This window comes from Bubalus bubalis, chromosome X, assembly GCF_019923935.1.
Source record: "Bubalus bubalis isolate 160015118507 breed Murrah chromosome X, NDDB_SH_1, whole genome shotgun sequence".
Lineage (NCBI taxonomy): Eukaryota > Metazoa > Chordata > Mammalia > Artiodactyla > Bovidae > Bubalus > Bubalus bubalis.
The window spans coordinates 84,549,371-84,565,884 of NC_059181.1; the positions used below are offsets into that span (position 1 = coordinate 84,549,371).

General features: G+C 41.9%; 1 protein-coding gene across 12 annotated transcripts in view; it reads right to left on the bottom strand.

The window, feature by feature from the left end:
- Positions 1-16,514, bottom strand: part of TMEM164 (transmembrane protein 164) — a 174,909-nt gene that overhangs the window by 125,791 nt on the left and 32,604 nt on the right. For 4 of the 12 annotated variants that reach the window (XM_025276109.3, XM_025276107.2, XM_025276108.2 and 1 more), the window contains exon 3: positions 1,009-1,137. The exons of the other annotated variants lie outside the window; for them this stretch is intronic. In XM_025276109.3, the coding sequence (XP_025131894.1) occupies positions 1,009-1,137 (129 nt within the window). The remainder of the gene's footprint in view (positions 1-1,008; positions 1,138-16,514) is intronic. 12 annotated transcript variants of the gene reach the window in all.

The window sequence follows — 16,514 nt, forward strand, 5'->3', positions numbered from 1 at the left end:
GTGTCCATTCCCAATCACCTCTCAACTATTCAGGCAGGAATTCAACAAATATTGAGATGCCAAGTGCCATCTAATTCTGTTTAGTCAGTGTTTCCACTTTTCTTCAATTTCCTTTCAGTAGAGAATCCTTACCTATTAGCACTCAGAAAAACACTTCCTCTTCCCACTCCCACATGGACGAATGCCCCACCTCCCCCACCCACTCATTCAGTCTAACAGTAAGGGAAATGGAAGTGGTGGTAGTTTCCCAGAACCACCCTCCAAACCCCCTCAGGTCATTTTACGTAGCAGTCATTCTCAAAGTTCAGGGTGCATAAATATTACCTGGAGTCATATCCCCAGGTCAACTCCCCTCCCCCTTACCTGGACTCAAATAGGCCTGGGGAAGAGTACAGGAATCAACATTTTTAATAGGCATCCAAGGTAACTCTGAGGCAAATGGCTTAAAAACCAAACCTTGAAAAACTCCACTGTGGAAATTCTAGCCAGCTGAGTCCTCACCCCTGAACTGAGAATGTGAAGTCACTCAGTCACGTCCAACTCTTTGCGACCCCATGGACTATACAGTCCATGGAATTCTCCAGGCCAGAATTCTGGAGTGGGTAGCCATTCCCTTCTCCAGGGGATCTTCCCAGCCCAGGGATTGAACCCAGGTCTCCTGCGCTGCACCACATTCTTTACCAGCTGAGCCACGAGGGAAGCCCTGAACTGAGAATACCAGTTGCCAATCAGAAGGCTGGGTGATCTGATGTGAGACAGTGACTGAAGGCAAAATGGACACAAGAGAAGAAAACAGCATCCCAGTCAACGTGCCCCCAGCTATACTTTAGGTTTTAAAAACCCCATATTTTTACTTTAATCCAAGCAGATGGCATTGCCTTTCCAGCAATCTCCTCCTGGCACCAGAAAAGGAACTCAACAGAGACCATTTAGAAGGAAGGTATAGAAGTGGGAAGAGAAACAATGTTAATTTGCTTGGCCCTGCCCCAACTTGCTCAGCCTCCTTACCTCTCCTGATGGTTGGTTTCCATTTCTGGAACTCTGTGCTGCTGTGGCAGAGAAGAGAGGCCAAGGTGGGGCGGTCTTCTCTGACTCACATGAATGTTTTCCTCTATTACATGAATAATCAAGAGTTGACTGGAAAGAGGAATAAACGAAAGGCAAATATTCTACTGAGAGGTTAAATAGGATAAAGAAGGCCCCCTGTTGGTTGAGAGATGTGAGGTGATAAATGAACAGTCAGAATCCCTGCCTCTTTTCATTTTCACTGTTTGCCAGGAACACAGATTTAAAACCCATAACGTCAGCACTGAGCCTGAAAGAAATAATCAGGTATCTGTTTTTTTCCACTGTTCCTCATAATACCCAGAAGAGTCTTCAGCAGTTCCTGTTAACCCTAAAAGCCTAAATGTTAACCAACTGTTGTTGATTCAGCCCCAAATCTACAATTGTGGACCTAGATCTGGTGTATTTTATTGTGGTAAGAACATTTAACATGAGATCTAGTCCCCTAACAAATTTTAAATGTACAATAGAGTATTGTCAGCTATAGCGAAATGTCATACAGCAGAGCTCTAGAACTTGTTCATCATGTATAATTGAACCTTTATGCTCACTGATTAGCAATCTCCCAGGCTCTGGTAACCCATCCCTCCCAGCTTCTAGTAACCATCATTCTACTCTGATTCTATGAAGTTGACTAGTTAAATACCTCATGTAAGTGGAATCATGCAGTATTTGTCCTTCTTTGACTGGCTTACTCCACTAACCATAATATCCTCAAGGTTCACCCATATATCATGGTATATGACAGGATTTCCTCCTCCTTAAGACTGAACAGTTGCACTGTGCATTTTTATATTTTCTTTATCCATTCATCCATCATTGAATGGCACTTGGGTTGTTTCTATATCTTGGCTACTCTGAATAGTGCTTTAAGAACACTGGTTGGCTAGGTATCTTTTCAAAAGTCTGATTTCAGTTCTTTCAGCTAAATACCCAGAAGTGGTAAGTAATTGCTGGCTCATATGGCAGTTCTATTTTTGAGGAATCTCCATACTGTTTTCCATAGCAGTGCACCATTTTGCATTCTTATCAACAGTGTACAAGTGTTCCAATTTATCTACATCTTCACTAACACTTATATTTTTTTTTCTCGCTATTATCAAGAAATGGAAAGGCAAGTGTTGGTCTGACCATTTTTACTGAAGGAAAACAGTCCTACTCAAGTTGACTCAACAAAATAGAGGTTTATGGTAAGAAAACAGGTATTCCATGAGAATCTGTGTGGGATAATGCTTGGCCTTAGGGGATCTGGAAGGCGGTTCTAGGTCCAAGGTGGTTACAAGGAAGAGCTACCCTGTCTCTCAGGGCATCTCTCCTCCTCTTACTGTTTCCTCATGGCTTCTATCTCCTCATAGCACCAGCTTGGACTTGGCCTGACATGCCTGCTCCCCTCCCTGTCATCTTTTGGCTCTTGTCCCAGCTGCTGCTGCTGCTGCTGCTTAAGTTGCTTCAGTCGTGTCCAACTCTGTGCGACCCTATAGACGGCAGCCCACCAGGCTCCCCCATCCCTGGGATTCTCCAGGCAAGAACACTGGAGTGGGTTGCCATTTCCTTCTTCAATGCATGAAAGTGAAAAGTGAAAGTGAAGTCTCTCAGTTGTGTCCAACTCGTAGCGACCTCATGGACTGCAGCCTACCAGGCTCCTCCGCCCATGGGATTTTCCAGGCAAGAGTACTGGAGTGGGGTGCCATTGCCTTCTCCAGTCCCAGCTGCAAACTATCTTTTTTAGTCTCTCAGCTTCCCAATTCTAATTTCCTAGGAGAGGAAACTGAATGGCCCAGCTCATCTTATCAAGCTCATACTGCACCCCAGGTGACCCACTGGCTGTTTGGGGGACAGGTGGCCACTCCCAGTCCGGTCAGCCTAAGGCAGGGAGGCAAAGTCCCCTGCACAGTTCATGGCTACTGCCCCCTCCCACCCCAGCACAGCAGGCCTGGAGTGGTTTGCCTTTGAAGGTGATATGGATCCAAAGGCACAGTAAAATATATATGCCCAAGTCTGAGGCTTTGCATGTAATTTGAAAGTCAATAATATGTCCATTCATGAGCTTCCAACACCCATATTTTAACCTTCATAATTAAGAAAAAAGATAGCATCTGATCTCAACATAGGCTTTAGCCCTCAGTGCCTACTAAACTGACCTTTTTAAACTGGTAAAAAGAATCCAAGTATGTTTTAAAGAGGAAAAACTTTAGTATTTTAATAAGGCTTCCCTGGTGGCTCAGATGGTAAAGAGCCGCCTGCAATGCAGGAGACTCAGGGTTCAATCCCTGAGTAGGGAAGATCCCCTGAAGAATGAAATGGCAAACCACTCCAGTATTCTTGCCTGGAAAATCCCATGGATGGTGGAGTCTGGCAGGCTATAGTCTATGGGTTGCAAAGAGTTGGACATGACTGAGCAACTAACAAAAAAAATAAATAAAAAGGCAAAAACACCGTGCTGTCAGCTCCCTGAGATAGACAGGAAAGGAGAAGAAAGTATGAGATAGACAAATCCTGATAAATGGATACCACTGGCCTTTAGCCCATCTCTCTTGACAGGCCTTCAGTCAGCTTGCTTTACACCATATGAGCATCTTATCTTCCTCCAAGTTTCTCCAAGTAGCATGTGAGGTCAGCGTTCAGTGTTAAGTAGAACAAGCGAGCAGCATCACAAACTGACAGATGGCAACTGAGAGCTTATCACTCTTGGATTATTTAATTCCCACACTGGAGAGTAAAGCATTCTATTTTGACAGCCACCTAATAATGGCTGTCAGACACTTTAACCACTTTCAGGCTAAACCTTATTTCCTCCCATCAATTCCCAGATGCAAAAAAAAAAAAAAAATTCATAAATGCCACGCCTGCTAAAGTCAATACCTTTGCTAGTGACAAGTGCCTAGACCAAGGACAACACAAAAACAATGACAACCATGGAGAATAACAGAGAACCAACAGGTCAGAACAACAACAAAAAAATCTAATGGTGGCCATCTTTGTAAAATGAGCAAGAGATGCTGCTGCTGTTGCTACTAAGTCACTTCAGTTGTGTCTGACTCTGTGCGACCCCAGAGATGGCAGCCCAACAGGCTACACCACCCCTGGGATTCTCCAGGCAAGAACACTGGAGTGGGTTGCCATTGCCTTCTCCAATGCATCAAAGTGAAAAGTGAAAGTGAAGTCGGTCAGTCGTGTCCGACTCTTAGCGACCCCATGGACTGCAGCCTACCAGGCTCCTCCGTCCATGGGATTTTCCAGGCAAGAGTACTGGAGTGGGGTGCCATCGCCTTCTCCGGAGCAAGAGATGATGAGAAATTAAAAGGTTGTCTTGCTTTGAAAACAGGCTTCTCAAACTCAGACTAAGTCCTACTGGAGTTGAAGAGATTCCAAATAGGGTTTCAAAGATCAGAGCTGCAAAATCCTAAAGACTTGTGAAAGATTTTGATATTTAGTCTTATCTCACAATTATCCCTGAGCAGCTTAGTTTATTGAAGAGTTTTCCTGGAACTCTTAGCAACATTAATTGAGTTGCATCTTATCACTCTGGGTAAGTTGTGGTAACTCTGGAGGAGGGAGCGGACAGAAAGGCACTCTGTTTCTGGTACCCAATCACAGTTATCAATCTTTTCATCCCATGAATCACCTATTATCCCATGAGTCACCTATTATCCCTTCTTCAAAATAGCCCTTCAGTCAGAAAGAGAAAAACAAATATTGAATACTAACCCATATATATGTGGAATCTAGAAAAATTGTATAGATGGCCTTATATGCAAAACAGAAATAGAGACACAGACACAGAGAACAAAAGTATGGATACCAAAGGGGAAAGAGGGATTGGGAGATTGGGATTGACACATATAATCTATTGATACTATGTGTAAAATAGACAACAGATGGGGACATGTGTATAGGACATGTACTACTTAATGTACTGTGGTGACCTAAAAGGGAGGGAAGTCCAAAAAGGGGCAGGTACGGGGAGCGGATATATGTATATGCTGGAGAAGGAAATGGCAATCCACTTCAGTATTCTTGCCTGGGAAATCCCATGGACAGAAGAGCCTGTCAGGCTACAGTCCATGTGATCGCAAAAGAGTGAGACACGACTTAGCAACTAAACAACAAACATACGTATACATATGGCTGATTCATTTTGCTATGCAATAGAAGCTAACAGCATTGTAAAGCAACTATACTGCAATGCAAACTAATTAAAGAGAAAATCAGCCCTTCAAAATCCCTTATGCTTCTTTTTCATCATAGACATTACACAGCAATTAAAAGGAAAGAAGTCGTGCTACATGCACTAGCATCCAACTCTACTGCCCAGTGAGGAAAGTTTCGGGTTGTAAGGAATCAACCCGGTTTTGTTAAAAAAAAAAAAAAAAAAGATAAAAGATCTGAAAGAATAAATGCAAGCCATCAATGATTATCTCAGGTAGATAGGATTATGGAGGATTTTCACTTTCTTTTTTGCCGTTTTTCTTACAAAACATGGGCCTGTTTTTCTGTTTGGGGCTTTTTTTTTTTTTTTTTTTTGCAATCAAGAAAAGGATATTTTTAACCCTCTGCAGTTCATTGGTAGGTAGAACCAACATGGCATTGGTTTGCATCTCTAATTTGTAGGTTCTGGAGTGGCTAGAAGGGAAAGCCATTCACTCTGTTTATGGAAGTCAACACTCAGTATGTACATCCCATGAATGTGACAGAAGGCAGTGTACACAGAGGTCAAACACAGTGGCTCTGGAGTCCAGGTTCAAGTCTCAGGCTACTCTAAACTTGTTTTAAGTTTCCTCCTCTGTTGACTGATGATTCTGTACCAAACACTTGGAACATGTCAAGCATATGTTGCGCTCAACAAATGGTAGCTATTCTGAAAGAGTTGTAATTGAAAATAATTTTCATTTAATTTCAGTTATAATGTCTGCAATTTAATTTAAAATACTTTCAGCATAGACACTGTGATATGTGTGTTTATTAGTTTTCTACACTGTAGGACAGTTAATTAACATTTAGTGCTATGCTGGAAACCCAGTAGCACTAGTTAGCAAGAGTTGATTTTGTGCATCCTTCCCTGTTAGTTTAGTGAGGGCAGATTGGTAACTTGAAAAGGACCATGCAAATTGGCAAATGCTATAAATCAGGACTTTAAGTGTTTTACCAGTACCTCACTGTTAACATCTGAAAAACCCTAACCGAGAATACACACTCAAGGGATGATTAACTACAACTCACGGCTATTTTGAAGAAGGGATAATGGGTGGCATATGGGACAACAAGGTTGATAACTGCTGTTGGGCACCAGAAACAGAGAGTTATTCTGTCTGCTCTCTCCTTCAGAGCTACCATAACTTACCTGGAGTGCAAATCAATGAATGTTGTTCAGTTCGAAACTGACATCTCTAATCAAAGCCCACAATCAAGAACTCAGCAAGGAAAAGACAAACTATCCAGTTTTTTAAAATGGGCAAAGAACTTGAACAGATATTTCTCCAAAGAAGACATTAAATGGCCAATGAGCACATCGTTGGTTATTAGGGAAATACAACACAAAACCACAATGAGATACCACTTCACGCCTACTAGGATGGCCATAATTTTTAAAATTATAAAATAAGTGATAGCAAGAAGGTGGAAAAATTGGGACCTTGGTCTATTACTGGTGGGAATGCAAAATAGTTCAGCTGTTGTAAAACAGAGTTCTACAGTTCCTCAAAAAGCTAAATATAGAATAACCATGTGATCCAGCAATTTCACTCCTAGGTACATACCCCAAAGAATTTTAAAAAAGAGACTAAACAGATACTTGCAAGTCAATGTTCATCGCAGCATTATTCACAATAGCCAAAGGGAAATAATCCAAGTGTCCACAGACAGATGAATAAACAAAATGTGGTATATCCATAAAACAGAGTATCATTCAGCCTTAAAAAGGAATGACACGTTACATTATGCATGACCCTTAAAAACATTGTGCAAAGTGAAATAAGCCAGACACAAAAGGACAAACATTATATGACTCCACTTATATGAGGTAGCAAGATAGGCATATTCACAGAGACAGATAATAGAACAGTGGTTCCCAGGGGCTGGGGGAGGGGAAAATAGGGACTTACTGTTTAATGCTTAATGGTAAGGAATTTATATTTGAAGTGATGAAAAGGTTTTGTAAATAGATAGTGGTGATGGTGGCAGAACGTTGTCAACATAATTAATGCCACTGAACTATGCACTTCAAAATGGTTACAATGGCAAATTTCATTATATATTTTTCTCACAATATAAAAAAATACTGTAATATATCAAAAATCATTAATTGTACATTTTAAGTGGGTGAACAGTATGGTACCTAAATGATATCTCAATAAAGCTTTTTTTTTAATCCCTCAAGCAAGTCATGGGGAAATTGGGGAGGGGGTGATGAAGGCATTCTCTATCTTGATTATGGTATATACTTGTCAAAACTTGCAAAACCCTATAATAAAAAGGGTGAATTGCACTGTATGTAAACTATACCTTAATTTTTTTTTAATGGATAAAAAGCTATACTCAAATGCTTCTATGAAATCCTTCAAATGGTTTGTTAATTAGATCAATGGACATTAGAAATATATTTCACTGGGGAACTTCTTGGTGCTCAAGATGAGTGGACCAGTTAGAAGTATTTAGGCACTCCCACCCTTGCAAACCTTGAATATAAGAGTTGGCCAGCCCAATGACCTTCACCTCCTGGGAAAGACACACTAGGTTCAGGATTCCCAACAAATCTTATGTACAGACACTTAATGGAGGTTTTGAATGTGCCCTTTAGAAAAGTAAGGTGAATCCTATAGCTAGAATACTGTTACATCTATCTCCAGGGAAACTTTCTCACAAGACAGTGGTTGGCAACAGGAGATGGAATGTCTCTGGGCATACAAATCAGGCTGTCTGACTGTTTTCTGCCTGATGATTAATAAATGTTTATGTGGTAGAATTTGATCTGAATTGCTTTCACTGTAATACCCTGGTTGTAGGGAGAGAATCTTATAGCCCTCACCTACCTCTAACTGTTGAAAATCAATGATACTCACCAAAACAGAATCGAGTAACTGGACAACCAAATTGGCTTATTAGATATCAATTTGCAACAAATATCTTGGGGACTTCTGTACAATCAGAGGTGTGTCTGATCTTGATAATTTCCTTCGAGTAAAATCAAAACTGAAGAAACAAAAACATCAACTTTCCCATTCAGGCTACATGGCTAACAGGGGTGAGGGGATAGAAGCTGTTCATGTTTATTACTTATTTACAAGGTAATCCATTCTGAAAGAGATGGGAATACCAGACCACCTGACCTGCCTCTTGAGACACCTGTATGCAGGTCAGAAAGCAACAGTTAGAACTGGACATGGAACAACAATCGCGTTCCAAATCACGAAAGGAGTACATCAAGGCTGCATATTGTCACCCTGCTTATTTAACTTATATGCCGAGTACATCATGAGAAACGCTGGGCTAGAGGAAGCACAAGCTGGAATCAAGATTGCCGGTAGAAATATCAATAACCTCAGATATGCAGATGACACCACCCTTATGGCAGAAAGTGAAGAGGAACTAAAGAGCCTCTTGATAAAAGTGAAAGAGGAGAGTGAAAAAGTTGGCTTAAAACTCAACATTCAGAAAACAAAGATCATGGCATCTGGTCCCATCACTTCATGGGAAAAAGATGGGGAAAAAGTGGAAATAGTGGCTGACTTTATTTTGGGGGGCTCCAAAATCACTGCAGATGGTGACTGCAGCCATGAAATTAAAAGACGCTTACTGCTTGGAAGGAAAGTTATGACCAACCTAGACAGCATATTAAAAAGCAGAGACATTCCTTTGCCAACAAAGGTCCATCTAGTCAAGGGTATGGTTTTTCAAGTAGTCATGTATGGATGTGAGAGTTGGACTATAAAGAAAGCTGAGCACCGAAGAATTGATGCTTTTGAACTGTGGTTCAAGGGACTCTTGAGAGTTCCTTGGACTGCAAGGAGATCCAACCAGTTCATCCTAAAGGAAATCAGTCCTGGGTGTTCATTTGAGGGACTGACTGATGTTGAAGCTGAAACTCCAATACTTTGGCCAACTGATGTGGAGAGCTGACTCATTTGAAAAGACCCCGATGCTGGGAGGGATTGGGGGCAAGAGGAGAAGGGGACGACAGAGGATGAGATGGCTGGATGGCATCACTGACTTGATGGACTTGAGTCTGAGTGAACTCTGGGAGTTGGTGATGGACAGGGAGGCCTGGCGTGCTGCGGTTCATGGGGTCACAAAGAGTCGGACATGACTGAGCAACTGAACTGAATCCTACATTTTTAAAATTAAGGTACAATTGACTTACAATATTATGCTAGTTTCGACTGACAACATAGCGATCCAGCATTTTGATACATCACAAAATGATCAGCAGGATAAGTCTAGTTACCATCTGTCATACAAGGTAATACTATTAAATGAATTTTGTTTCATGGAAGGATTTCCCATTTAATCTGCTGCTCGCCTAGGTATTTTATCCTAAGGGTCAGACTTTACCATATGGATCCAAGAAAAAGAAAAAAAAGAAAACAATGACATTTAGCAGTAGCAAAGATCAGTTTGGGGACACATCAGAGGCAATGTGGTTATGAGCCCAAGCAGTAGGTAACCTCAGAGGAGCATGGAGGGAGGTTCAGTGAAAGAAGAGAAAGCAAAAACCACCAGAAGGAAGTGAAGGCTTTGTTCTGTTCTTTCTCTCTCTTTTTTTTAATTACCCTGTATACCAAAGGAACATTTCATGCAAAGATGGGCTCAATAAACGACAGAAATGGTATGGACCTAACAGAAGCAGAAGATATTAAGAAGAGATGGCAAGAATACACAGAACTGTACAAAAAAAGATCTTCACGACCCAGATAATCACCATGGTGTGATCACTGACCTGGAGCCGTACATCCTGGAATGTGAAGTCAAGTGGGCCTTAGAAAGCATCACTACGAACAAAGCTAGTGGAGGTGATGGAATTCCAGTTGAGCTATTTCAAATCCTAGAAGATGATGCTGTGAAAGTGCTGCACTCAATATGCCAGCAAATTTGGAAAACTCAGCAGTGGCCACAGGACTGGAAAAGGTCAGTTTTCATTCCAATCCCAAAGAAAGGCAATGCCAAAGAATGCTCAAACTACCGCACAATTGCACTCATCTCACATGCTAGTAAAGTAATGCTCAAAATTCTCCAAGCGAGGCTTCAGCAATATGTGAACCGTGAATTTCCTGATGTCCTGATGTCAAGCTGGTTTTAGAAAAGGCAGAGGAGCCAGAGATCAAATTGCCAACATCCGCTGGATCATCGAAAAAGCAAGAGAGTTCCAGAAAAACATCTATTTCTGCTTTATTGACTATGCCAAAGCCTTTGACTGTGTGGATCACAATAAACTGTGGAAAATTCTGAAAGAGATGGGAATACCAGACCACCTGACCTGCCTCTTGAGAAATTTGTATGCAGGTCAGGAAGCAACAGTTAGAACTGGACATGGGACAACAGACTGGTTCCAAATAGGTAAAGATGTTCGTCAAGGCTGTATATTGTCACCCTGTTTATTTAACTTATATGCAGAATACATCATGAGAAACGCTGGGCTGGAAGAAACACAAGCTGGAATCAAGATTGCCGAGAGAAATATCAATAACCTCAGATATGCAGATGACACCGCCCTTATGGCAGAAAGTGAAGAGGAACTAAAAAGCCTCTTGATGAAAGTGAAATTGGAGAGTGAAAAAGTTGGCTTAAAGCTCAACATTCAGAAAACGAAGATCATGGCGTCTGGTCCCGTCACTTCATGGGAAATAGATGGGGAAACCAGTGGAAACAGTGTCAGACTTTATTTTTCTGGGCTCCAAAATCACTACAGATGGTGATTGCAGCCATGAAATTAAAAGACGCTTACTCCTTGGAAGGAAAGTTATGACCAACCTAGATAGCATATTCAAAAGCAGAGACATTACTTTGCCAACAAAGGTCCGTCTAGTCAAGGCTATGGTTTTTCCTGTGGTCATGTATGGATGTGAGAGTTGGACTGTGAAGAAGGCTGAGCACCAAAGAATTGATGCTTTTGAACTGTGGTGTTGGAGAAGACTCTTGAGAGTCCCTTGGACTGCAAGGAGATCCAACCAGTCCATTCTGAAGGAGATCAGCCCTGGGATTTCTTTGGAAGGAATGATGCTAAAGCTGAAACTCCAGTACTTTGGCCACCTCATGTGAAGAGTTGACTCACTGGAAAAGACTCTGATGCTGGGAGAGATTGGGGGCAAGAGGAGAAGGGGATGACAGAGGATGAGATGGCTGGATGGCATCACTGACTCAATGGATGTGAGTCTGAGTGACCTCCGGGAGTTGGTGATGGACAGGGAGGCCTAGCGTGCTGCGATTCATGGGGTCGAAAAGAGTTGGACACGACTGAGTGACTGATCTGATCCGATTGTGTCATCATGAAGTGACTGTAGACAACTCCTTACAAAAAGATAAAGGCTGTGGGAACTCACATTCTAACAGAACTAACAGAGTTGCAGTTACAGCTCTGAGGTCTTAAATTGCTAGGGACCTAGATCATGGAGACCATGACATGGTTCCATTTCCCTGAGTATTTTATAAAGGGGACATGCCTCATCATTTCACTAAAAGGAGGTTGATCTTGAGAACAATGACAGCCAGTGATTAAGCCCATGTGCTAAAGTCAGGACAGGGTTATAAAAATATAAGCAATGTAATAAGGAACACAGTGGGGACAGTAAGGAGCAGATAGAAGTAAGAAGTAGAAATGTTCAACCTAGTTGAAAAGTTGAGTAGGGAGAAAGCAATGAGATTAAAAGTCTCCTAATGAAGAAAATGAGAAAATTTTCACTGGTCCTTCAAGGAAGTGGACCAGTGGGAACAGAATGGGTGGGCTGCCAGGCTGTCTTGGAAGGTTCAAGGAGCCATCAAGACACACCTTTCAAAGCGCCAGGCCCACAAAGGACACTCACTAGTGGTGACCAAACAGCTGGTCTCCCCTCACATAGGTGGCCTCTCCCACTTCCCAACTCCAAGCCTTCGAAGCTGGTGTGGATCTGAGCCACAGGAAGGCACACAATAACTGGAAGCTAATGCAAAAATAAATAATTTGTGTTCTCTGATGGGGCTCGGTTTTGATGGAGTTGGTGAATCACTACTGCCCAGCTCTACCCAATAAAGGAACAACCAATAACTCCCAATCCCTGCCAGTAGTTTGCGTGCCCCTGGAGGAGACAACCTTGCGATGCCACTCTCTCTCATCACTCTTCTTCTCGTGAATTGCTAATGGCTCCCTGTTACTGACCATATCAAGTCCACATGTCTCCTCTGGATAGTCCAGCTTGCTGTACTCTGCCTCTGCTTGGCCTCTGCTCAACCATCTCCCTCCTTGCCCAGTGCAGAGTTCCCACTAGAAGCAGTTTCCATTTGGAACCAAACTCAGTTTCTTCTCTCACCACAGTTCTACCAGGATCTGGGCTGCCTTGCCAAAATTCCAGGCAGCCACCATGTCAAGATTGCTGTAGATTACTATAAATACTGAGCTTCTCTTGGCCACACAAGAAAAGGGGACTGTACCTTTCAATATTCTGTATGATCCTGCACTGTCCAGTACGGTAGCCACTACTACCCATGGCTATTCATGGCTATTTCCAACTATTTAAAATTAAACAAAATGAAAAAAATCAGTTCCTCGCTTGCAGTAACTACATGTCACTATCCCCACATGGCTAGGGGCTACTGCACTGGAGAGTACAAATACAAAACATTTCCATCAAAATACAAACTTCTATTGGCTAGTGGAGTACTACACTATACACTTGAGAGAGGAACAGCCTAACGTGTGCTAAAACTGTCATTTACCACCTCTTGGAAAACTTGAGGAACCACATTTAATAAAAAGGAATGCATAGGACTCAGGGATACAGCTCATCTTAAGTAATGAGGAAAGCATTCTTATCACTGATCCCAAAGAGCTCTGCAATCACAGGTAATTACCATATCCCATTTTTGTTAGCTTGTTCTTGTGTGTGTTGGGGGGGTAATCATTGAAGTCACTTGCAGCAGACCGCAGGAAGCCTTCAACTAAGCATTCATAGACTAGTCAGACCTCTGTATATTAAGCTCCTTGGTAGGTTCTGGGAGCCAAAGGGAGAGCATGACCCAGTCCCTGCCCTAGGAAGCAAGTCCATACACAGAGAACTACAGAAGGAGTCAGAAAGGAATAAAGGCTGTAAGAGAAGGACCTCGGGGCAGAGAGATCAAATGAATGGGAGGAAGAAGGGAGGACTGCACAGACAGGGAGATGACTTCAAATCTGGATCAAGCTGTAAAGGATGACTAGAATTTTGAAAAGGAGTTTGGAGGATGAAAGGGGAAAACTGCATAAGCAAAAGGGGGAACAAGTGCCCAGGGTGCATTTATGGCTGAGTGAGACAAGGAAGAAATATGACAGCTAATACACAATTCTTTGAAAATTTCCCCAAGCACTCTAATAATCAAAGAATACGTTAAGATGCCATTTTGACAAAGATTTTGCTTTAGTGAAAATCTGTTAGCAAGGACGAGATGGAACAGGCTCTCTTCGACGCTGCTGGTGGGAATTAAATGGGTACTACAATTTTGAAAAGCCATATTAAGCTCCTTAAAAACATTCCTTCCCCTGACCTTATAATTCCATTTCAAGGAAAATGGCCTACACAAAATAACTAAATTATAGAGATTTATGCACAAAGCAGTTTTTTTTGCAGTCATTTATAACTCAGAAAATAACAGGAAATGATTAGGTAAACTACAATCGCCTTATAGAATGGAGTACTATATAGCTGTTAAGAATTACACTTCTGACAAATTTTAAATGACATGCAAAATGTTTGTGAGAATGTTATGTGAAAAACAAAATCAGAGTATAAGCTTGGTAGTATACAATATATAGTCACAACCATGTAAATCAATATGAATAGAAAAAAGAAAATAAAGCAAAAATGTTAACATTCCGGTAAGAAGATTACGGGTGATTTTTATTCACCATACCAGGACTCACCAAACTATGACCCACAAACCAAATCTGACCCACTAACTGATTTGTATATAAAGTTTTACTGGAACACAAACACATGTTCATTTTTATACTGTCACTGTCCATGGCTAATTCTGTGCTACAATAGCAGATCTGAGGAGTAGTGACAAAGACAAAATTACTTACTATCTGGCCCTTACATAAAAATGTTGCCAACGCTTGTATCTTTCAAATTTTCCATAATAAGTAGGTATTAATTTGCAATGGGCTTCTCTTGTGGCTCAGCTGGTAAGGAATCTGCCTGCAATGTGGGAGACCTGGGTTGAATCCCTGGGTTGGGAAGATACCCTGGAGAAGGGAAAGGCTATCCACTCCAGTTTTCTGGCCTGGAGAATTCCGTGGACTGTATAGTCCATGGGTCACAAAGAGTTGGACACGACTGAGCAACTTTCACTTTCATTAATTTGCAATAGTTTTCTAAAAGGTGTATTGCCACTTCCCTGGTGGCTCAGATGGTAAAGCACCTGCCTGCAATGCAGGAGACCAGGGTTCAATCCCTGGGTTGGAAAGATCACATGGAGAAGGGAATGGCTACCCACTCCAGTATTTTTGCCCAGAGAATCCCATGGACAGAGGAGCCTGGTGGTCTACAGTCCATGGTGTTGCCAAGAGTCAGACACAACTGAATGACTACCACACACACACACACACACACACACACACAGAACAAGCTAAAAACCTCAGATTTTATTATGCAAGTAACTGGGGGCTCTAGAAGCTTATGAAGACAGGACATGATCTGACATGATCACAGATCACTTAAGATGGAATTTAAACTGAATGCCAGGCAAAGTCTGTGATTCATCAGCAGCTGTGACTCTGGGCCACTCCTCATTTAAAGGGGAAGATTAACTTAAGATGTGGCTTATTGTTTTCAAACTTCCTCCTGTGAATTCAGTTCAGTTCAGCTCAGTCACTCAGTTGTGTCCAACTCTGTGCAACCCCATGGACTGCAGCACACCAGGCTCCCCTGTCCATCACCAAATCCCGGAGCTTACTCGAACCCATATCCATCAAGTCGGTGATGTCATCCAACCATCTCATCCTCTGTCATCCCTTTCTCCCTCCACCTTTAATCTTTCCCAGCATCAGGGTCTTTTCAAATGAGTCAGTTCTTCGCATCAGGTGGCCAAAGTATTGGAGTTTCAGCTTCAGCTTCAGTTCTTCCAATGAATATTCAGGACTGATCTCCTTTAGAATGGACTGGTTGGATCTCCTTGCAGTCCAAGGGACTCTCAAGAGTCTTCTCCAACACCACAGTTCAAAAGCATCAATTCTTTGGCGCTCAGCTTTCTTTATAGTCCAACTCTCACAACCATATGTGACTACTGCAAAAACCATAGCTTTGGCTAGATGTACCTTCCTTGGCAAAGTAATGCCTCTGCTTTTTAATATGCTGTCTAGATTGGACATAGATTTTCTTCCAAGGAGCAAGCATCTTTTAATTTCATGGCTGCAGTCACCATCTGCAATGATTTTGGAGTCCAAGAAAATAAAGTCTCTCACTGTTTCCATCGTTTCCCCATCTAATTGCTATGAAGTGATGGAACCGGATGCCACAATCTTAGCTTTCTAAATGTTGAGTTTTAAGCCATATTTTTCACTCTCCTCTTTCACTTTCATCAAGAGGTTCTTTCCTTCTTCTTTGCTTTCTGCCATGAGGGTGGTATCATCTGCATATCTGGGGTTATTGATATTTCTCCTGGCAATCTTGATTCCAGCTTGTGCTTCTTCCAGCCCACCTGTTTCTCATGATGTACTCTGCATATAAGTTAAATAAGCAGGGTGACAATATACAGCCTTGATGTACGCCTTTTGTGATTTGGAACCAGCCTGTTGTTCCATGTCCAGTTCTAACTGTTGCTTCTTGATCTGCATACAGATTTCTCAGAAGGCAGGTCAGGTGGTCTGGTATTCCCATCTCTAAGAATATTCCACAGTTTGCTGTCATCCACACAGTCAAAGGCTTTGACATAGGCAATAAAGCAGATGTTTTTCTGGAACTCTTGCTTTTTTGATGATCCAACGAAAGTTGGCAATTTGATTTCTGGTTGCTCTGCCTTTTCTAAATCCAGCTTGAACATCTGGAAGTTCACAGTTCACATACTGTTGAAGCCTGGCTTGGAGAATTTTGAGCATTACTTTGTTAGCATGTGGGATGAGTAAACCTCCTCTGAGTAAACCCTACAAAATGGTCTCTTCCCTGTAATAATGACCAATCAAATTTGTTCCTCCAAAGGGGAGGCCACATGCAAATTTGTGACTTCTGCCTGGATAGACAGTTTAAAAGTTCAGGGTGGTAATCCTCTATTGGTGAAGTTAGTCCTCTATC